General features: G+C 46.4%; 1 protein-coding gene across 1 annotated transcript; it reads right to left on the reverse strand.

Moving 5' to 3' along the window:
- Positions 1-1,266: 1,266 nt before the first annotated feature.
- Positions 1,267-14,623, reverse strand: S1PR3 (sphingosine-1-phosphate receptor 3). The gene is made up of 2 exons (XM_033122807.1): positions 14,383-14,623; positions 1,267-6,264 (listed from the first exon to the last, which is right to left on the reverse strand). Exon 2 carries the CDS (start codon positions 6,122-6,124, stop codon positions 4,988-4,990), a length of 1,137 nt encoding a protein of 378 aa, XP_032978698.1. The 5' UTR covers positions 6,125-6,264; positions 14,383-14,623; the 3' UTR covers positions 1,267-4,987.
- Positions 14,624-22,555: the final 7,932 nt, after the last annotated feature.

Below are 22,555 nucleotides of genomic sequence, written 5' to 3' on the forward strand. Positions count from 1 at the left end.
GCATCCACAGACAACTGGAGGGCCACAGGAATCCACTGTGGGAAATGACAGAGGGACATGAGGGAAAAGAGGCCAGCGGGGGAAGACACAGAAAGGAGAGGACAGGAGGGTGGGGGAGGTAAAAAGGGGGAGATGCTCATCAGTCCAGACTTACGTCCCATGTTCCTCCAGCAGTGTGTAGTGTCTGTGGAAGGCCAGTGAGGAAGGACGGAAAGGCTGTCCCCATCAAAGGGTGCTAAGGGGTGTGGGGGGTGAGCGTTGTCCTTTCTGGTGCAGCTGCATATGTAGCACCGCTCGTCAGTGTTTCTAATCAGCCTCTTGGCCTCATCTGTAGATCAGTTCACACTTGGCAGGCACTGCGCTGGGTTCCTGGGATAGGGCAGTGAATGCGGGTTCTGCCTGCCTGCGCGTGTAATCCAGTAGGAAGTAAAAACACACGGGGTGTTGGCATGACAAGCGTGACGGTGTTGTGGCCAAGTTCAGTAGGACCTGTGGAGACCGGAGGTCCTGGGTTCGAGCAGTGTGAAGCCTTTGCAAACTGGAGGGCAGATGGGACGGGAGTGTTAGTGCCGGCAGACAGGGCATGAAGGCCCAGGAGGACGCAGGACGCGTACGTGCAGACACAGTGGCTGGTGTTACCAGGGATGCTGGAGGTGGAGGCGAGGCTGTTCTCATGACTTCTCTCCTCCTTCCTTGTGCTCACAGGTGCCCCGAACAAATGAATCCCTTAAGCCCCAAACATACCCTCCAGGGGGCTGGAAGAGCCATTCTCAAGCGGAAAATGAAACCTCAGAGTTCAAGGTTCCATTTTGTTGTGTCACCTTGAAATGCTGTAGGTAGAAACATTTGCACATGGGAGCGCACTCTGGGGTCCTGAGGTTTGAGGTAATTCATTCATATTCACCTGGGACATTTCACCACCAAATCAAGTGACAATTAAGAAAATAGAAATTAATGGGCAAATCCTTCCTTAAACACGGAATTACCTTGGAACAACTATGTGTCAACTGCAAATGGAATGTTCTCCGTTCATTTGACCTTTGAATATAGCTTGTTCCAGAATAAATATTGTAAAATTAAGTATGTGATGTTCTTTGTATTCAGATTTGAACAGAATTAAACATTTGATCTTTAAATCCAAGAATTAGGAGAGAACTCCATATAAATTTAATGTGTAATAATAAGATATTTATTACTTTTTAAAAAAGCATTTGGATGACCAATTATACACGTTGATAAATAATCATTTGAAAATTTTGTGTTTGGTTTTCCATTAACTTTTGTGAAACAAAAAAAGAATTATTGTCAACGTCTCTGTTTGGGTTTATTGCCAAGTTACCATTTTCTACTTTGATATTGTAACAGAATGGGCCTTTGGACATCCTGAGGAGTGGAATACAAAACTGATTTCAAGTTTTCTAATCTCTGCTCTATGAACAATGGTAACACCTAAGTTATGTGGCCAACATTTGGGAGATTTGACAATAGTAAGGGTGAAGAGAATTGGTTTAAATTCCCTCCTCACCTTCAGGAAATGATGTGGTTTCCAGCTGAGAGCCCTTGATGATGCACCTGGCACCTGGGTTTCTACGGTAACCAAGGGAAGGAGCTGCTTGGTGTCCCCAAGTGTCATCACTCTGGCCCAGGAAGGAGGTTGTCACCCACGTAGGCAGTGCTGCACTTCTTATCATTGGTTATCGGGAAATGTGCCTTCATTTTCAGAGCAGTGGTATGTGCATTTATGATTATGTAGCAAACCCTTTGATATTTGACTTAGATACTAAAACATTTGGGTGTTGAGGTTTTGCACTCATAGATACAATTTAAAAGCATGGACTTGGTAATTTAATTAGAAGTTTTCTATAAAATACACCTTGCTACATTTCTGTGAAAAGCTCTTTACCAGTGCAGAATAACCATGGGTCAAGGGTTGAAATAACAGCCGTTTTCTAAATCATCCATTGTTTAAATGACTGTCAATGTTAAGTCTGTGGGCAATAAAGAATATTACGAAAAGTCTTTCTGTTGGACTGTGGATCTTGTATTGCCTCAAAACAGAGGAGGCACGATTGAAACCTTTCCAGAGAAAGCAGATAGTCAGTTATTCCCCAGGAGATGTCTTGAAACACAATCACAGCAAAGCCCTGCCTGCTGGCCAAGGGTGTGGAATGAAAACGGCAGCTGGGCAGAAGCATTCCTGAGGAGACTTACGTGAATTTGTACCCAGCGGGCCTTGGGCAGAATCACAGGTGGCAGAAGGTTTGATCCTCGGTTTTGTTGGTGAGATTTCTTCATGACTGTCACCACCAGACTAGTTAGGCCTCTTTCTCTCTAGAACACAGGGCAGGGACACACACGCACACACACGCCAAAACTACAGTTTGTAAAGGAGAAAGCTGGGGGATGTGCCAGTTCTGACCTCTTCTCTCCCGTTGCAAATGGAGCAGAATCAAACATCCCATCTTTGTTGGGCCTACATGGACTGCCATGACTCTCACAATCTTCTCCCTGTCTACTAACCTTCCTCAAAACAGTGTGACCTATCAAACTTGGTGAAACAGCCCTGATACTCACTCAACACCACATATGTCAGTGGGGAAATGTAGGGTGGAAAGATTATCAGGGTTCTCAGAGTGGTTTGATTCCTGGAAAAACACTGGTACCAGGTGGGAGGCCAGGATGCCATCTGGTACACGACCAGAGGAGGCCCCGGTGAAGACAGACCCCACGTGGACTTCCAACAATGGTTTATACAAAGACTTTCGATTTTATTTTTTAACAAATATACATGGGACATAGTTAAGGTTACTACCTGAATGAGTTCTAATGTGCAGCTTCTCTGTGGCTTTGAAATACTCAGCTTCTAAATGATCTCCAGCTAGCTAGTTAGGAATGTACATATACGTTGGTACTAAAGTTGATTAGTTTTTGAACATATCAAATGAATGCAATTACTTTTTTGGAGTATTTTTCATTCATATCACTTGAAAGTTTTGGGTTATCTCAAAGGAAAGTTGGGGTTATGGTACAAAGTGTTATTAATACTAGTGAAAGAGATCTCGGGCCCCCAAGCAACTCAGAACTGTAGTATCAAGTTTTAAAGTCATGTCATGACTGAAGTGAGGTGCAATACCCAATATTTTGCCTCTCTGATGCATTCTTTTTCTTAACCCAGCACCTTAATGCTTAACTTTTCTAGAAATGCCTTGGGTTTTCTCATAATATTTGATAAAAGAACAACTTCCTTTTCAGTGATGTAAAGAAGGCAACAAAAAATGTCACTGATGAACGTCTCCTTACAATTAGGAGTTATCTCATCAGGAACAAAAATGAGGAAAGTCTTTGTCAGTACACGGAGATCCCCCAGGTCCCATGGAAACGTCCCTCAATAAGAGGAACTTGCATCAGATAAACAGGAGTCAATCTCTCTTCGAAAAAGTTACGTGTTAAGACTACTCTCTCAGTCTTTACTCAGGTGACATTCTCAGTGAACCTAAAAACTTCAGGGGGTTCACATGTGAGGTTTCCCCAAGTAAAAATCCTTTCGAAGGTTGTTTGTTTTGTTTTTACAAATAACTCAATACGTCCACTGTGTGCTTCAGGGGCCTCTACAGATGTGTGTGTTCTTTTTTATCAGTTTGTATTTATGTAGAATCCTTGGGGAAGAGCATACACAAAAACGCCTTTGGAGTAATTCCTTTATAAGGTAAACAGAACGATACAAGGCTGACCTATGTTGAAAAATAAGATTACAGTATTATTACATTTCTTTGAAGAATGCACAAACTGCCAGATCATGTTTCCTCTCCTGACAATTAAACTGCTTTAATGTGACTGCCAGGTTCATCTTTTCAGAAGCTGTGAGACTGCTGATGGCCCCAGCTCCTCGGCTGTTGCAACACGGCGGTTACTGATTTGGTGCCTTTCTGACATACAATCAAATTGAACATAGGATTAAGGTGCTGTCTTGTAAACCTCTCCTAATTCAATAGAAATTTTCCATTAAACTGCTTCTGGCAACTTGGAAAGGTAAAACGGGCCAGGTGTCTGTCCCTGCTTCTCTCAGGTGGGTTCATTTCTTAGTTGGCCTAGAGTACAGCATTCTGGAAGACCTTGGCTGACTTTTCTGTGATTTGGGGAAACCCCTGAACACTCATGTAATTTGGCTTTTGGATGTGCTTAAAACTGTGCAGGGGCACATGACAAGGAAGAAGTGGGGACCCCTTGGGGGACCTGCACGCACAGAACGTGGTCATTCTCGCCATGAACATTTAGACCTTGACCTGCTCCCAGGCATGTCTCAGGACTATTTGGGGTTTGACCCACACATCTGGGACTGGCCTTAGACAAGGCTTTTTTGAGAATTTTGGCATTCAGAACCTCCTTAACTCAAGACTTCACGTCAGTCTCAGGACAGTGGGACTGGCATGTCCACTTAGTTCCCAGCCATATCCTATAGCTGGTGATTCAGTCGGAAGACACGTGTGTTACTTGTCACATAACTGTGCAGTGTACTGCAGCTCATGCATGTGCCCATGGCAGACATCTGAAACACAAGTGCAGTGCGGCATAGAAATGGAATACACAGCATCCATTGTCAGCACAGTCAGTGTAGTGTAGTTACCCAAACATCATCACAGTGTCCTGGGAAACACTGTACATTGTGTGGCCCATTCCCTCTCCAGGAATACTGGAGAGTGGCCGGTGGGATTCAGAGGAAGGCAGCAATGATATCAGCAGCTTGGTGCGTCTGGAAGGCTCTGGAGCCTGAAATAACAAGGCATGCTGTCTACACTGAAATGGACAGTGGGTCCCAGGCTTACGAGACGGCCACATCAGGCAGGCTCCTGGCAAAACAGATTTCCTGCGTCTCAGCTCTAGCAAAGCCTCACGGTGAGACATGCAACAAATGAGCATGTGGCCGCTGGGCTGGGTGCTGCTCCCTCCAGGGAGATGTAAGGATGCCCTGCTCCTGGAGGTTGGGCCCTCACTTGCAGAGGACGCCGTTTTGCAAGGTTTTGTTTCTGGCGGTGATGCAGGGCGAGGTGACCATCTGTGGAATGTCTTCCTTGCCCTTTGGTGAGGGGCTGCTATTGTTACTGCCACTGGATTTGCTTCTGCTTGGATCCAAAGCGGGCTGGGTGGGCAAGGAGCGGGTGCCCTTGGCCCTGACCAGGCAGCTGCAGACCAGCCGAAAGAAGGCGCGTCGCATCTCCTTGCTGGCCAGGGTGTAGATGACGGGGTTCATGGCGGAGTTGAGCACCGCCAGCACGATGAACCACTGGGCTCTGAACAGGATGGCACACTCTTTCACTCTGCAGGCCACGTCGACAAGGAAGAGGATGAATAGCGGGGACCAGCAGGCAATGAACACGCTTACCACAATCACCACGGTCCGCAGCAGGGCCATGGAGCGCTCCGAGTTGTGGGGGCTGGCCACCCTGCGGCTGCTGGACTTCACCAGGCAGTAGATGCGCGCATACAGGATCACGATGGTCACGAGGATGGCCATGAAGATGCTAATGCAGAACGCAATGTACTTCTTGGAATAGAGGGGCAGGATGGTGGAGCAGTCGGGCAGGTTGTGCAGGCAGTTCCAGCCCAGGATGGGCAAGGCACCCAGGGAGAAGGCAATGAGCCAGCACATCCCGATCAGAAGGAAGACGCGGTGCTTCTTGTTGGCGTCGTAGGGCCTCATTTTGATCATGGTCAAGTGCCGCTCGATAGCGATGGCCAGTAAGCTGCAGGTGGACGCCCCGAGGGCCACGAACATGCTGCCCTCCCGCAGAAACCAGACCGTCGGAGACAGGCTCAGTGTCTTCTTGCCCGACATCAGAATGTTGACCTTGTAGGCAATGCCAGCCAGCAGGTCACAGAGAGCCAGGTTGCCGATGAAAAAGTACATGCGGTTGTGAAATTTATTGTTCTTCCATATGGCAATGAGAACCATCAGGTTCTCCAGGACGATGAAGCTGCAGATGACCAAGAACAGCACAGTGGTGAGAGTGCTGCCTTCAGGGGATTCTCTCAGCCGGTCTTCCAGCTTGCCCACGTAGTTGTAATGTTTGTGTAGAGTCTCATTCTCAGCGAAGGGTCTGGGATATGATGAGTGGACGCTGGCCATCACTTGGAATTCACAGGCAGTCAGCTCCAAATCCACCAGAGGGCGCCCTGGGAACGTCCATTTCCAGGGAAAACAAAGACTGGCTCAAGCTTTAGTAATGATCCAGGCCAGACCCCGGCTGGGGTGTTGAGAATTGGCTCCTGTGAAAAGATAAAGGAGGGGTGCCCAGTGATAAGGTCATACCACCAAAAAGCAAGGGTGGCAGCAAAGCTGGAGAAAGGCACCAAAAATGCTGAAGCACTTGGATGGCTGGTTTTTACCAGCTCAGAGAGGGCCTCTCAACACAGGCCAAGTTCCTAAGTGACTGAGGAGGACCTGGGAAGCGACTTGGTGTCTGCAGTTGCCAGGAGGGAAGTTCAGTGCAGGACCACCAAGGTCATTCACTCCTATAAAGATGATGCACAGACCCAAATAAAACTTCCATCTGGAAATCTCAAGTTACTTAGGAATGCTAACCGTTAATCCTCATCCACCACTCGGGAGTTGGGGAACCATGACTCTCAGTTACCAAGAGCAACTAAGGAATATCTCAGGTCAAAATAAGAGGATGGACCACGGAAGGTACCCACCAGATTTTTGAGAGCTTCCTGGGGAGTTTTGGAGTGACATCATAGGACACATCCACAGGTCCCAGATGGCCTCCCCGGGCACCAGGTCCAAGGACAGAAATTAGATCCAGATGCCCCATAGGTCTGCCCAGCAGACAGTCCTGAGAATGGACCATGCAATTACAGAAGAACAGTGTAAGGGCACACACGGTCCCCGGTGGCCACTTCCCTAGTGAGCAGCTGAGCATAGAGCGAGGGGAGGAAGGAACACAAACCTGTAAAAGTGGACTCACCTTCCAATGAGGTGACAGGAAGAAACAGAAAGCAAGGACAAGCACGTGGACTTTGAGTTTGGCTTAAAACCCAGAGGCCTAAATATCTGCTGTAACTGACTAACCCCCCAAAACTGAATCAGGGCCACTCAGCCAAAACAAACAACTAACTTGAGAGCACTCGTGAGACAGTGAAGGCAGTGAGCCCAGAAGCCAGGCCCTGGATGGCCTTGAATTTTAACCCTTTCCCCACTGGGCCCTGGACACTCCCTAATCCGCTTGTGGTCTCCTGTGATAACCACAGTGAAGCCGACCCAACTACCAAGGTAGAAAGGGCAATCAGTGGACTGACTTTAGATTTAAAATATTCAAATATTTCAATATCTAATTAAAATCAAATGAAGTTAAATCAGTCCACTGTGTGTAACCAGGGAAGCTTTTTTTGGTACTTTTTTAATCTTTAAGCCACAACTCTAAATTTGGATCAGAGACAAATGGACCATTCTCCAATGATGTGGGGTGTGACGAGATCTGAAGGCCTCCCCCACCGACTGAGCTCAATCCCAAGTATGAATCGAGGCCCAGACAGGCGTAAGCCCTGGAAGGACTGAGGGGTCAGCTTGGGCAGCGGTTCTGAGGCAGAAGCAGAGGAGACCCCAACCAGGATCCCCCACCCATGGACCCCTCCAGGCAACTGCTCTCCTGCCCCTCAGGCACGGGTCCTAGGGCTCTGGGGACGCTGTCAAGCCCTGCCCCCTTTCATTAGTCTGGGGGACCTGGGTGCTCTGAGACTGGGCAGACGTGGCCCCACTGCTGCTTCTCAGAGATTTCTTTTCTTTCCAGTGTCCAGAACATTCAATGTGCTGCTTGTTCTGGAAACCCCGTGGGCCCCGGCATCTGAGCTGACGTCTGTGCTCTGCCTGGAACTGCCCCTGACCCTTCCCTGGCCCCTGCATGACAGCTGTCGGAGGCCGCGGAGGACATAGGGGTCAGCTTGAACACTACGTGTGGCAGAAACCTCTTCTAACTTCAGAAGGGAACAGAACAGCAGGCAGGGTCTGAGGCTGTGCTAATGATGAAGGACCTGAGGGGGCACCTGCTGAGGTCTCTCCCATCGCTGATCAGCCCTGGGCCTACCTCCCTGACCATGGCCCACCTAAGCCCAGCGGTACCTTGCTGCCTCGGGCAGAAGGCAAGGCTGCCCCCAGTGCCCGCATTCACCTGGACTGAAGCCAGGAAGGACCAACAGGCTTGTCTGCTGGTCTGCCACAGGCGACAAGGACAGGTCACCTCGGTGGGCAGTTTTCCCATTAGCCCCCTCCCCCAGTTTTATATAAATCTCATCAGTCCCTCAAGCCTCAGTCAAATTCTACCTGTTCTGTGACATTTTCTAGAATTAGGCCAGCCTGCAGTGACTTTTCTCTGAGGTGGAACACCACTTTTAAAACAACTTGTAAGCTGTGTTTCTAAGAGTAGAAGACAGACCAGCAGCCGACACCCCTGAGCCCTTTGCCTGAAGCGCCTGACCTAATCCTCTCTGATAGCATGAAGTTCGCAGCGTCTCTCACAGTGCCTGGTACATGGACAGGTGCCCCACAAATGTGTACCCTCTTTATCACTGCTCCTCTATGCGTTCTTTATCTGTGAACGGTGAATGGGGAATCCACACCCCATCCTGCTGGACACCACGCCCAGGAGAACCTGGCCCCCAGTTCTCCTCCCACCACTTCCCACCCCAGGGCATGACCACTGAGCGAGTACTCAGCGTTCTCCACGTGGTGGGTGCCACCAAAGACACCACCAAGTGTCCTTGTTCATGGAAAAGGCCCAGCACAAGGGCAGGAAGGTGACGCAGTTGTAGCTTCACCAAGCGGCACAAGGAAGCAGTGTCCTGAGAACACTCCTTCCCACACAGCTGGCCCAAGTGCCCTCCTGCACCCCACACCAGGCCACCCGCTGCCGTGTCTAGGTGGTCACGCCTCTGTCCACTACACCACCATGCCTGTTTGCTTCAAAATGTCTCTCGGACATCTGCTCCCCCACCAGGGATTTCTGTCCCAGGAACAGATAGTGGTATGTATGTGGTTAACATGAGGCGTCATAATGGCTGACTTAGCACCAGGGTAGTCTGAATGATAATAATAAGTGAGTAACATGAATTGTACATGAATTCACACCCACGAGGGAAAAGGGGCTTCAGGCATCTGCACTGGAAAGGTTTTTGAGACCAAGGTACATCTGAAGCTGGTCTTCTGTGCCTCGGTTTCCCCCATGATAACTGCATGCCATTTTATGTATCTCATGGCTCTCTCTGGATGTCTGAGACCCCTTTGACTGTGCCATGAAGTTCAGACAGAAGGGACATGAGCCCCTTTAAAACTGCTGGATGTGGACTTTTCCAGGAGTAAAGAGCAGACTGACATCTTTATCTTTCCCCCCCTGCATATCCATAGTTTTGATAAAACTGAGCAGAGGAAAAAACAACAAAATAAAAAGCAATCAATAAAAACTAATAACTAGCAATAAAGTAACCATAGTAAAAACAGTATAAAATGTGCCAGAGACCCACCAAAGCCAAGAATTCTGAGGGTGAACATCTTTTCCCATTAATGCTTGATTTATAATTTCCCTTAATTAAATATTCATTGTTCAAAAGGAGCACATTTTTTCAGAACATTTTTTTGTTGTTGTTAAATGTAAATCTCCACATTTTGCGTAACTAGAAGACATTCAGTTCTCTTTGGAATCTAAAACTCTGTTTTCTTTCGATTATCAACATTAGAAAGTAGAACCATCCTGAGAGTAAAGTGCTGGCTACGTGCTAGGCTGGTTTTGGATGTGTCTGAACATTTCTGTGTGCAGTCAAAAGCATCTCACTGGAGGCCAGCTGTCTCACCCCACAGAGAAGGGTTCTGAGGCCGGCCCCTCACGACCCCATGCGCCCTTTCTAGTCCCTGCTCATTCCCAGATGGGACCACTGTCTGGGCTTCTCATCTCATAGCCTGTTTCTGACCTTCATGTGAATGGAGCCCTGCGCTACACAGTTGTGCCTGGGTCTTCCAACGTGACGCTCCTGCCCATCACGCATGTAGATGCCCAGGATCCCGTCTTATTGCTCCCACTGTGTGGGCAGATGCACCGTTCTTTGTTTGTGGACATGGGGTGGTCTCCCAGTGTTCTTACCCTAAGTAGCGTGCTAGGACTAGTGTGGGTGTACTTGTGTGAGCACGAGCCTGCATGTCCGTGGACCACTGATTTCTGAGCATGCTGTGTTGGCATCTAGGTTTGGCTCTGATGCTGAGAGTCCCTGCAGAGGCTTACAGGGCTCGGCCAGCACCTGCAAATCAGTGCCTGTGTGGAGAAATCCCCCCCCCCCCCACCACCAGGGGCGAGATTTACACATTACAAATGCTCAGATTTTGTTTTATTTTAAAAGATTAGTGTCTGGGGTTGGCAGTGACACTGTACACATTTGATCACTGCTTACATTCCACCTGAATACTTGAAGCCCGTTCCTAAGAAATGTGTGCCGGCTAGTCTTGTACATCCTCAGAAAGCTGGACATGTTATAATAGATACACAGGCATTCAGGATAGAGACACTCTTGCTTGTTGGCAGTGGTCTTCCAACAAATCCAAATTCTGACAGTGCTACACTCTTGAGCAGGCCTGGTATATGTCCATCCGCAGAGCCCAGGCCCCGCAGAACCCTCCCCTCCCCGCATCTCATGTGAAGGAGGTCCACTGCTGCCTACTCCCCTTCGATCTACTCAACAGAGCCAATTCCCTAAGGATTCCCACGTTATCCTCCTAAGCTGGGATCTGTAAGTCCACCTCAAGGCGTTTAAACACCAACACTTTTCCTTTTTAGGAGATAGGATAAAATGCCTTCTAGAAGGTAGTTCTGAGGTATGTTACCCCAGCTTAGACCCTGTCAAGCTGAGGTGCTTCCCTTCCCTCCATTCCAAGAAGGCACAACCGCAGGAAGTGGGGGAGGGGCGGACCCTGGCTGGCCGATGGATTCCAGATGTGCTTTCTACACTGGTGATTCACTTTCTCTACACATGTCAATTTGAAAAATAAACTATAAAAAGGAAAAGAAAAAAGTAAAGGAAAATAGTTCCATAAAGTCTGGGGTCTCTCTCTCCCTCTCCAATGGCAAAAAAGAAAAGCACAATAGGATAGTGAGAAATTTCTCTTGGTCCAGTGTAGAATGCAATAGTTTTAAAAGGCATCTTTTCCCAGGGAAATTGCTTAGTTCATCCTCCAAACTGAATTAAAACATCAAGCAGTTGACATCAAGCAAAATTTCTTGGAAAGCAGGAGTTTTTTCTTTCATTTAAAAGAACTTAGAAAGGAAATAATGAGTTGGCCATTTCACGGCCCCAGCAAAATTCCTTTGCTAATGAGTATTTTCCCTCTCTGCGGATTTATTAGGTGACCCTTCTCTGCTTTCAGAGACAGTTCACAGCAAGAGGCTCACACACACACAGCCTCGCACGCATGCACTTTGTTCTAGGTCAGTAATGGAGCTCCCCATGAGATAACTGCAGAGGAACTAGGTAAGGATTTCACATGCGAGTACACATGCCCCTGGGCACCCAGGCTTGTCCATACAAAGGCGACTGCTTCTGATGCAACGGGTCTTACCCTCTCTGCTTCTCAACCAAGATTTTCAAACGTTCTCTTCCCTGACTGCTTTAAGTAAGGGTACAGGATTCAATTCCTACCAATTGCCAAAGGACCAATAAGTGTGTGTGGAACTGAACTCCTCCAGGCAGGTAAAGGCATATGTAAATAAGAGGTGTCCTGTCCAGGAAGTCCTAACTATGGGGTTCCTCTCATCCTTACCCAAAGCAGTGCTCTCACTCAGTGACATGGCATGTGTACCACACATTGCACCTTGTAGTTACCACGTGGTCCCCCCATTTGCCTTCTGAATGTACACAGCAGGAAACTGAGGCTGGGGGTGGTCACGGTCCTTAGTGGCACAGCTTGGAAGAGACTGCACTGGGCTGGATGTCTGTGACCGGTACACCCCATTAGCAGTAAGCTCTTCTGGAGGTGACTGCCTTTCCACATGTTGTTCACCTTGATGGTGAAAAGAGCATCCCCAACAGGCTGTAGAGCCAAATCGCCTCCAGTACTACGCTAGCAAAGTCCTGGAATGGGACTGAAACACATGGAAGACTCTCATGCCAGGGAAATGGAGTGGCATCGTTAAGGCCAGAGAGCCCTGTTGGCTCACCAGGACTTCCACTCCAGCTCACAGTGCTAATCGGATGCCAGTCCACCCACTGGGCACAACCACGTTCTCCACCGAGCAAACTTGTCACCGATTTGACCCAACTGGCCTATTGCCTGGGCTGTTACAGACACAGCTTCGATCCCCCCAAAATAGAAAGATAACAAAACAAAAGGCAACTCTATGCCCAGTAGTTGTAATAATAATAACTGAAATGTATTATTAACTGACATTAGGTAGGATTTCACTCAATATATCATATTATCTCCAAAAGATTATGGAAAATCTCTTAAGGCAATTAGTTACTTCAACAGAAAATGTATGGCAAAGAAATAATATGAAATAACTCCAAAACTGATCAGAAAGGAAATGGGCTCCAGCAGACCACCAGCTGTCTGAAGATGCCTCACCCGCTGTGTCACGTGTATGACAGAATTTCTGTCACAAATTCTGGCAGAAAAAATGGGACTCTACAAGATGGCAACTCCAAATATTTCAAGATCATGGCATGCTCAAATTCCCATTTTTTTTTTTTTGTATAAAAATATATGCATATGCTATAGGTACTGAAGCATCTTCAGGAGATGGAAGAGATACCATGGAATTAAAAGTGTGACATCATTTCCAGAGAAAGGAAAATCAGTCCCTGAATTTGCAGAAATAAAGCCATTAGGCCGATATGTAAGGCTCCTTCTACAGGAAACATGAGTTTCTACTATCCACATTTGGTTGAAAATTAGGAGAGTTGTGCACTTAAAAGGAAATTCACAAATATAAAGGGGAAAGCAGCATTTTCAAAGATGCAAACTGGATGAGAAATCATTGGACCTGTATCTCAGGGGAGGCTCTTAAGGGCTGAGTTAACATTTTAGATCTCTGGTGTCAGGTGACAAGAGTCACTGGACTAGCAAGCCCAATGTAAACATTCGCTGACTGAGAAATCCCAGTGTGTGGCTCTTCTATGGCAACAAAATTAATCATACTGGCATTGAGCTCTGCATCAATTAAGTGAGAAATCGTACAGATCCAGACACTGGCACAACTCGAGAAACAAACATCACCCCACCTCCACCCCCACCACCACCACTATCACCTCCTACACCAACACCAGCCACTGGCATGGCCATCCTTGTTAATTACATACCCACAGAAACTAATCCTGCCCTTGTACTTTCTAGGAATTATATTTTTCTTAATAACGCCTGCAAGATTTTCATTTCATCAATGAAGAAAATAATGCTGAAAAGATAAACTATGAGCATGTGATTACATACAATGTCTGCAACCTCTGATGTCTAGAGGAGAAATTCCTAATTCCGGAAGTACTCCGAGCTCCAGCTGGGGGAGGTACTAGTATGTGCAGGGGGGATTTCCCATTTTTGAAATAATCTTACAGAAGAGCCTTCCATTCATGCTGCTACCCTTTCTTCATCCTCAAAACGAAGTGTGTTCCCTTTAAAACTCTAACAAGAAGTCTCTCCCTTACATCTAAATATAAGAACACCACAGAGAAATATGTCATTGGGAGTGTCCAATGCCAGCGAAAAAGAGAGAGAGACAGATGAAGGGTGGGGTGAGACCAACAATCTGGAGATGGCTGGTTAAAAGTGGCAAAGCGAGCAGGCTCCCTGCCTCAAGCCAGAGAAGGACCTGTCCTGCGCCTTGTCCGGGCTTTATCTCCATTATGAAAGCAGCACACTCATTTCCCGTGGGCACCTCCATACAGCACCGGGACTTTATCTCCCAGCCCCAGATTCTGACAGCCCTGATTGCCCTGTATGAGAAATATAAAGAAAAATGGAATTTTTGTGCCGAATGTACCTTAGATGATTTTCGCAGGAGAATGACAGCAACCACACATTCCCAGGGTCCCCAGGTCCTCATTCTGGGAGGGCATCTAACTTTTTAATTGTCCAAGTCAAACCACGGATGGAAGTTCTCCGTGAAGACTCACCTCTCTTTCATTCAGGTGGAGAGGCAGCAGGGTTTAAATGCTCCAGCTGGTTAAAATGGTTAAAAGGGAAGCACCCCCTCCCCCTGCCGTGCGGCTGGGTCACCAGAATGTCTGTCTTGGGGGAGGAGGTGATCTGAGGTGGTGCGCTCGTGCCAAGGTTCCGCTGGAATTTCGTGAGAAAAGTGGTCCCGGCTGTCCCCATCCACCCTGGCGTCCGCGTCCCCGGCCCCGCCGACTCACCTCTGTCTGGGAAGGGCACATGGGTCACCCACCGGCATGCTGGCGCCTGTTCCTCCGCATAGATGCGAAGCGGGCTGGGATACCGGATAGTCCTGGGGGCTCGCTTGGGCTCGTCCTGCCTCCACGTTCAGCTCCGGGTACCTGTCGGGTGTCCCCGGGACCGGCTCCCTCAGCCTTTGGCCGCGCGAGCCAGGGCACAAACTTTTCCAGCGGCCTGGAGGGCGGGACTCGCTCTCCGCCTCCCCGCCTCCCGGCCTCCAGTTCACACAGGCCTGCCCCCTCCTCCGCCCCCATCTCTACCTCCCTACGCTGCGCTCCCAACTTCCCCGCCCCTATCTCCCAGCCAGCCGGCGCCGCGCCCCCAGTTGCTAAGGTCTCGCCCCCATCTCCCGGCGCCGGGTCTCCATCTCCCATCCTAGCCCCGCCCGCATACCCTTTCGCCCTGATCCCGGCCCTCAGCCTCGCCCTGAGCCTTCGACCCCATCTCTCCGCTTCTCTGGCACTCGGCAGCCCACCTCTTGGCTCTCTGCGCCCCCCCTCCACAGCGCCGCTCCGCTCCTACCCCAGGTCGGTCTGCAGACCTCGCGCCCGTCGGGCAGCTCCAGATGCTGACCCTGGGACCCCAGGACCCAGCAGGGACAGGTCGAACCGGGTCTGGGGCTGGGCTTGGCTGGGCACGCTGAAGGCCGGAGTGTGGGCAGATTATTACTACTGTGGTCTATATTATCATTGTGATCAAGATCATTTCCGTTTGAAACTGACCGAACCCCGCTTGTAGGGTAGCTCCTAGCAGACCGTCTCGCGTTCCTTCCTCCCTCTCCGAGCTCCCTGTGCAGAGGCCGGCCCCCCCGGGGCGCAAAAATCGGAACCTCAAACTTCACCCTGGGCTCGAGAACCGCACAACCCGCAAACCTGCGGCGTTCGATCTCAGCGACACCTCTGACCCGCTCACAGATTCGCTCCTTTCATGATTAAATAAGATGCTCCAAGCTAAGCACTTCTGAAAGACGAATCCCCAGGAAGGCGATTATCAAACCATCTATTGGAACGGAAAGGGTAGGCCCTGGAGTGAGTGAACACTAGAACTCAGAGAGGTAGGAGGAAAAGGAGAGAGGCAAGAAAAAGGAACCAGGAGGCCCGTTATCCGAAGCAAGGTTGTACATTGCTGAGCAGACAAGATTGGAGCCTCAGGTGGGGAATCTTGGGGAAGGTCACCCTCAGATACCTGTCCCTGATGTGCCCTATTGCCTCCAGAGGAGGAGCCGGGGCAGCCTTCCCCTAGAGCTGCGAACAAATACTCAGAAAGGGTTTGAGCCCTGATGGGCAACTGTCATATAATGACAACAGAGTACAGGCTGCCCACTTCTGCTGGCCTTCTCTGTTGTTTGCAGTTGAGAAACCCAAGCCCTGGAAGCATTGAGAGAAGGGGGCGGGCACTGCACAGCTCAATGGAGGGCAGGTGCTTCCTGTCCCTGTTTCTGCTTAATCCAATCTGCCTGTGCTGCTGTGAGCCCCCTCAGCATCTGGCCTTCCAAATTCAGAGTATCTTGTGCTCTGAGAAGCCATTTCTGCCCCAAATTGCAAGTGCAAGCAAATATGCCTCCATTTTCCACTCGGACAGCAAGTCAAGAAAAGAAGGAGGGCCTGTGCTTCTTGGGCCACTTGCCATCACCAGAGCAACAAGAGTATACTAGCCACTATGTCTACACACTGCAGAAACCCTGAAAAACAGTGGGACTTCTTACTGCAGGTGTCCCAAGGGAGACAGGATTTGACATACACTTGCATTCTTGAAACTCCTCTTTCGACAAGGCTCCTTTCCCCCAAAGATTCCCAGTTCTAGGCGTCTCTCCCCACGCACAGTCCAGTCCTCTCACTGACGCAGTGCCCCACCTCCACTCACTCCCTGTTCCCTGGCCTTAAAGCTCAGACACTGGACCCTGATGGGGCTGGGGGGCCCCTCCATGCTTCCACATAGCCCTAGAGACCATATTCTTTCACTACTTCTCAGGAGAAAACCAGACCTCCCTAAGAGTCTGTGAATGAAAGTCTCCTCTGCACCCCTGGTTAACAGGGAAAACTCTTTACAGAAGAATGCCAACTCATAAATGTAAATGGGATGGGAGAATTAGCAAATTCCCATCCTGCAGCCCACAAGGAAAAATTGAGTTGGAAAAGGTGATTTAATGCACCCAGAGGTGGAAGTGTGGAGAAATGGTTAGCCATACAGTGCCAACTGGAGAAAGAAAACATTTTTCATTTTTAATGGCAACACCTGGTTATTGGCACCTTAACAGGATCAAGCTCAGTGTCACTCATACTGGGTCAAATTGGTAGCATGTGATGGTGCAGAATCCAGCACACAATAGCACTGATGCTCTGTTCTTGCTAAAAATGCTTAATTTGAATCAAAGGATTCAAAGGAGCCTGCACTTCCAGTTTACGGGATGGAGAAAGGATAGAGCAACAAGGTAAATGGCACCAGGGAGAAATAATGAGATGAGTCCCGAGAACAGGCATTCTGTAGTCAGTTGGCCTGGTCTCCTCAAGAAAAGTCAGTGTCAGCAAAAGGATGGGACTGGTTCGAGTACAAAACAGCTAAAAAGATGCAACATGCCTAACAACAAGCATGGACCCTGATAGATTCTTGGGTCAACTGACCAGCATGAAGGACAATTTGGAGCATGTTTCAATGTGATGAAGTATTGAATGACATTATAGAATTATTGTTAATACTTTAGGTGTAATAATAGTGCAATGCTTCTCTAGGAGAATGGCCTTATTTTTAGGACATTCCTGCTGAACTATTAAAGAGTGAAATGTGTTGACGTCCAAAACTTATTTTTAAATGATTCAGCAAAAACAATATATATACATAAAGCTGATACGACAAAATGTTAGTAATTATTGGATCTAGGTGATAGATATGCAGGGACAGTTGGTACAATGTGTTCTGCTTCTCTATATGTCTGAAAATTTTCCATAGTAAAATTGGAGAAAAATAAAATGTCAGGTACTAAATGATTTTAAATTTTCTTCACCTCTGGGCTCAGTTTATCAAATCAAGTCTAGGCTTATGGGAATAAAATAAAAAGATAGTATGATTTATATTTGTATACTACTGAAAACCACATGGCCCCACTTGAATATCATTGGAACAAACATATTACATACTTATTTGTAATTTTAAAAAAGGAAATATGTTCATTTTCCCAACACATTAGCGCCTGCGCCTGGCAAGCAGGTGCAACATGGTTAGAGGACATCCAGCTGCAAACGTCTAACTGGCAGGGAACTCTTTCCCAGGAGAGCGGAGGCAGTGCAGGAGGGGACTGCAGGAGCTGAGGAGCTGGGAGGACCAGACCTTTGTGCCTATAAGTGCAGCTCCTTTCTCCCTCTCCTCCTCTCCCCCAGCCCCTGCCTCCTGGATCCCAGCGTGATTCTCCCAGTCCCTAGGTCGGAATTAATCCTCACTGCGCCTATTCTTTTCACATTTCATATTTTGTAAGAATGTTTACAATATTCAGACACCTAACTAGTGTGTGTGTTCATATAAGTGTGTAACTGTGTGTATGTGGAAAAGTGTATGCACGTGCATACATGTGTGTTTATGTGCACATGTGTATGTGCATGTGTGTGTGTGCACACGTGTGAATGCACTGCAGGACTGTACTCCTGTGAGGGTGGTGATGTATGCAACCCTCCACGGAAGGTGAGCACATGGACCCTGTGCTATAATACAAAATACATGTTTGGTCTTCTGTTCCTGGTTCTTGGCCCAGACTCCTGAAATCCTTGAATTTATTGTCTTTTGTATAATAACGAGACGACTGGTCAGGGGGCAAGTAGCATCAAGACTGGGGCTGACCCACAGAGGAACTAACCATGTGATTACAGGTTGGAACTTCCAGTTCCACCTCCAGGAGGGGAGAGGGGCTAGAAGGGAGTTAGTCACCACGAGCTAATGATTTCATCCCAGATGCATCCATGATGAAACCACCTGAGAAACCCCGAAGCAATGGGGTTTGCAGAGCTTCCAGGTTGGTGAACGCATCTGTGAGCCGGAGGGTGACACACCCAGAGGAGGCATGGACGCTTTGTGCCCCACTTCCCCATACCTTGCCCTATACAGCTCTTCCACTTGACTGTTCCAGAATTGTACTGTTTATAATAAACCAGTAACGTAAGTAAAGTGTTTCCTTGAGTTCTGTGAGTTCTTCTAGCAAATGACCAAACCTGAGGAGGGTGCGGGAACCTCTGAGTTTGTCACCAGGCAGAAGATTCAGTGGGAGCAGACAGCCTGGGGAGGTGGAGAGGTGTTGGTGTGTTTGAGCAGGCTTGTGTGTTTTCAGAAGAGGCCTCCCTGCTCCAAAAGCAAGAGGAGGAAGAATGGGCTGGAAGAGGAGGAAGAATGGGCTGGAAGACACTCCGCTGGGGTGAAGCGCTCCTGATTGTCTCCATTGTTTTGTAGGAGGAGAGTTCTCTGAGAGCCTGCGGTGATGCCTGCTTCTGAATCCCACAAACCAGGTAGCTCAGTCTTCAGCAGCCCTGATGATTTGAGTCAAAACAGCCCCCAAAATTGCCTGCCTTGCCGAATGCCACACCTGGGAAGCTGTGGTGGGGGCCGGCTTGTTGGAGCAGCGCTCTATTTACAGAAGACTGTTTATACACACCATCCTTGGTGTAATTCAACACAAATCTCTCAGTTATGTTTATCCAACCACTCACATAGCAGCAGTGGATGCGTGGGTATGTGCAAACCTGCCTGCACTCTGCTTGGACCGGTTCTGTGTGCTCCTCCCCTGCCCTTGGCTTTTTGAACAAGTGTCTGCAACATTGTTGAATAACTTCCTTTTTCTTGGTGGCAGAAGGGTTCCCGTGGGGGTGGGGGTGGAGAAGAACATAACAGTAATTGTGGATTTCCTCACTCCTCCCATATCAAAGGCCTGTGGGTTTTAAGCAGAAAGGACTGAAGGAGTTTTGATAGGGACAGAAAGTGCAAATATCAGCCCTGACCTGGTGCTTACTCTTGCAAGGTACTAGGTCACTACCTTCACACAGCATGACTCCTTGACCTTCACAACAACTCCATGAGAGATCAATACTAATATCCCATTTTTCAGATGAGGAAACCAAGGCACAGAGATAAATAGACATTTGCCCAAAGTCACACAGCTGGTAAGTGGCAGAATTGGAAAGCCTTGTCCATTTGGAGTTTGTTGATCTATTTCAGCTCTTTGGAGGTTACAACCATCCTGAAAGACACTGGGCTGAACTTTATGTGTAGATGATTAATATGGGGTGCCGGAGGAGAGACACGGGGGCTTGCTTCCTTGACCTCACTTGGTTGGAGCCTGAGGACAGAAAGGGGAGGAGGATGGATGCCATCCACTCAACCTCACTCTTGCCGGTCCTACATCTGCTCTCAGTTCTGGACCGTGTGTGGCTGGTTTGGGGGAGCTGGATGGATCTCGCCCAGATCCCTTATGGACACCCGCTGCTCAGTCTGTGAAGACGGCTAGCCCAGGCTGGAATGCTACAGTAGGAAGAAGTGTGGGGAGTCTTGCTTCCACCATCATTCTTAAATAATAAAGAAACTGTTGAACTTCTGAGTTTTGGCATTTATATCTGCAAGATGGTACATTGTACCATATTCAATGGGTACAGTATTAACTATCTGGGCATTTTAATGGATCATATAAATTCTACAACTTTATACAATATGCACAAGTGTGAAAATATTTTTCTTTCACATTACTTTCACTGAAATCATGCACAAGCTTTTCTTCTTGATTAAAAAAAGATTTAGAAAGCTGAGTTTAGAAAAGTTTAGAAAAGGGAAAATGTCTCAAATCAATAATCTAAGTTCTTGCCTCAGGGAATAAAACTTAGAAGAACAAAAGAAGAGCAAAGTAAACCCAAAGCAAGTAGAGCAAAAGAAGAGCAAAGTAAACCCAAAAGAAGAGCAAAGTAAAAGAAGAGCAAAGTAAACCCAAAGCAAGTAGAAGGAAGGATACAGGAAACATAAGAGCAGAAAATAATTAAATTAAAACAGAAAAATAATCAATGAAATAAAAGGTAGTTCTTTGAAAGATCAATAAATTGACAAACCTCTCGCAATACTGACAAAAAAAAGGGAAAAGACAGAAATTACCAGTATCAGGAATGAAACAGAAGCTATCACTACACACCCTTAAGATATTAGAACTGTAATAAGGAAAAATTTGGACCAACTCCACACACATACATTTGACAACTGATATAACAGGCCAATCCTTGAAAAGCACAAACTATCACAATCCTTTCAACATGAAATTAATAATTTGAATGAGAAGTGGAATTCATAATTTATGAGTTCTCAAAAAAGAAATCTTCAGACCCAGATGGTTTCACTGGAAAATTCTACCAAACCACATAAAAAAGAATTAATACCAATTTTCTTTCAGAAAATAGAAATGCTTCCCAAATTATTTTATAAAGCAAGTATTATCCATATACCAAAACCAGACAAAGACCGTACAAAAAGAGAAGACTACAGACCAATGTTTCTCATAATTATAAACACATACATTCCTAACAAAACATTAACAAGTAGAATTCAACAATATATGAAAATAATTATTACCAAGACCAAGTTGGGTTTATTCCAGGAATGGAATGCTGGTTTAATATTCACAAATCAAGCAATATAATCCGTAATACTAATAGCCTAAAAAAAGAAAAACTATGTAATCATATCAATAGATGCAATAAAAGTATGTGACAAAATGAATATCCATTTATGATAAAATTCTCAGAAAACTCGGAATAGAGTGGACCTTCCTCAACTTGATAAATAGCACCTGCAAGAAACCTATGGCTAACATCCTACTTGATGGTGGAACAGTTAATGCTTTCCCCTAAGATCGAGAACAAGACAAAGATGCCCACTTTTACCACTTCTTTCAACACACTACTGGAAGTCCTACCTAGCGCAATAAAGAAAAGAAAGGAAGTGAAAGGCATGTAGATCAGACAGGAAGAAACAAAACTGCTCCTATTTGAAGATGGCATGATGGTATTCATAAAAATCCAAAGGAATTTCCAAAAGAACAAACAAATAAAAACTCTTAGAACCAATAAAAAAAGGTTACAAGATACAAGATCAACATACAAAAATCAACTGTATTTCTATATATTAGGAATGGACATATGGAAACTAAAATTAAAAATACAATGTAAATTAGAATCACCGAAAAAAGAAATTCTTAGGCATAAACCTAATAAAATATACACAGAACTTGCATGCTGAAAACTACAAAGTGCTGAAAAGAGAAACCAAAGATCTAAATAAATGGAGAGACATACAGTGTTCATGGGTTGGAAGACTCAAGATAAAACAGTGGTCAATTCTCCAAAATTGATATGCAAGTTAAACACAATACATAACAAAATCCCAGCAGATTTTTGTAGAAATAGACAAAATGATTCTAAAATTTATATGGAAAAGCAAAAGAACTAGAATCACCAAAACAATTCTAAAAACAAAAAAATAAAATGAGAGGAAGCCCTTTACCAGGTTTCAGGACTTATTATATAGCTACATTAATTAAGACTATGTGGTATTGGCAGAAGAAGAGACACATGATCAACATAACAGAATAGAGAACCAAGAAATAACACCACATGGGTATTGTTAATTGATATTTGACAGAAGTGCAAAAGCAATTTAATGAGGGAATGATTGTCTTTTTAACAAATGGTGCTAGACCAATTGGATATCCATAAGCAAAAATGGGCCTTGACATAAACCTCACACCTTATACAAAAGCTAATTCAAAGTGAATCACAGATTTAAATGTAAAGTGTAAAACTATAAAATATTTAGATGATAACACAGGAGAAGTTATTTGAGACCTGGGGCTTGTCATGTCCTAGACATGACAGCAAATCATGATCCATAAAAGAAAAAGATTGATAAATTGGACCTCATTAATATTTAAAAAAAAAAAGTTTTATATAAATTAATATAAAACTTTTGCTCTGCAGAAGACCCTGTTAAAAGGGTAAAAAGACCAATAATACACTTGAAGAAAATATTTGCAAACTATGTATCTGACAAAGGACTCATATCTAGAGTATATAAAGAACTTTTAAAACTCAAAATTAAAAAAAAAGTTAAACAAAAAATGTG

This window comes from Rhinolophus ferrumequinum, chromosome 12, assembly GCF_004115265.2.
Source record: "Rhinolophus ferrumequinum isolate MPI-CBG mRhiFer1 chromosome 12, mRhiFer1_v1.p, whole genome shotgun sequence".
Classification (NCBI taxonomy): Eukaryota; Metazoa; Chordata; class Mammalia; order Chiroptera; family Rhinolophidae; genus Rhinolophus; species Rhinolophus ferrumequinum.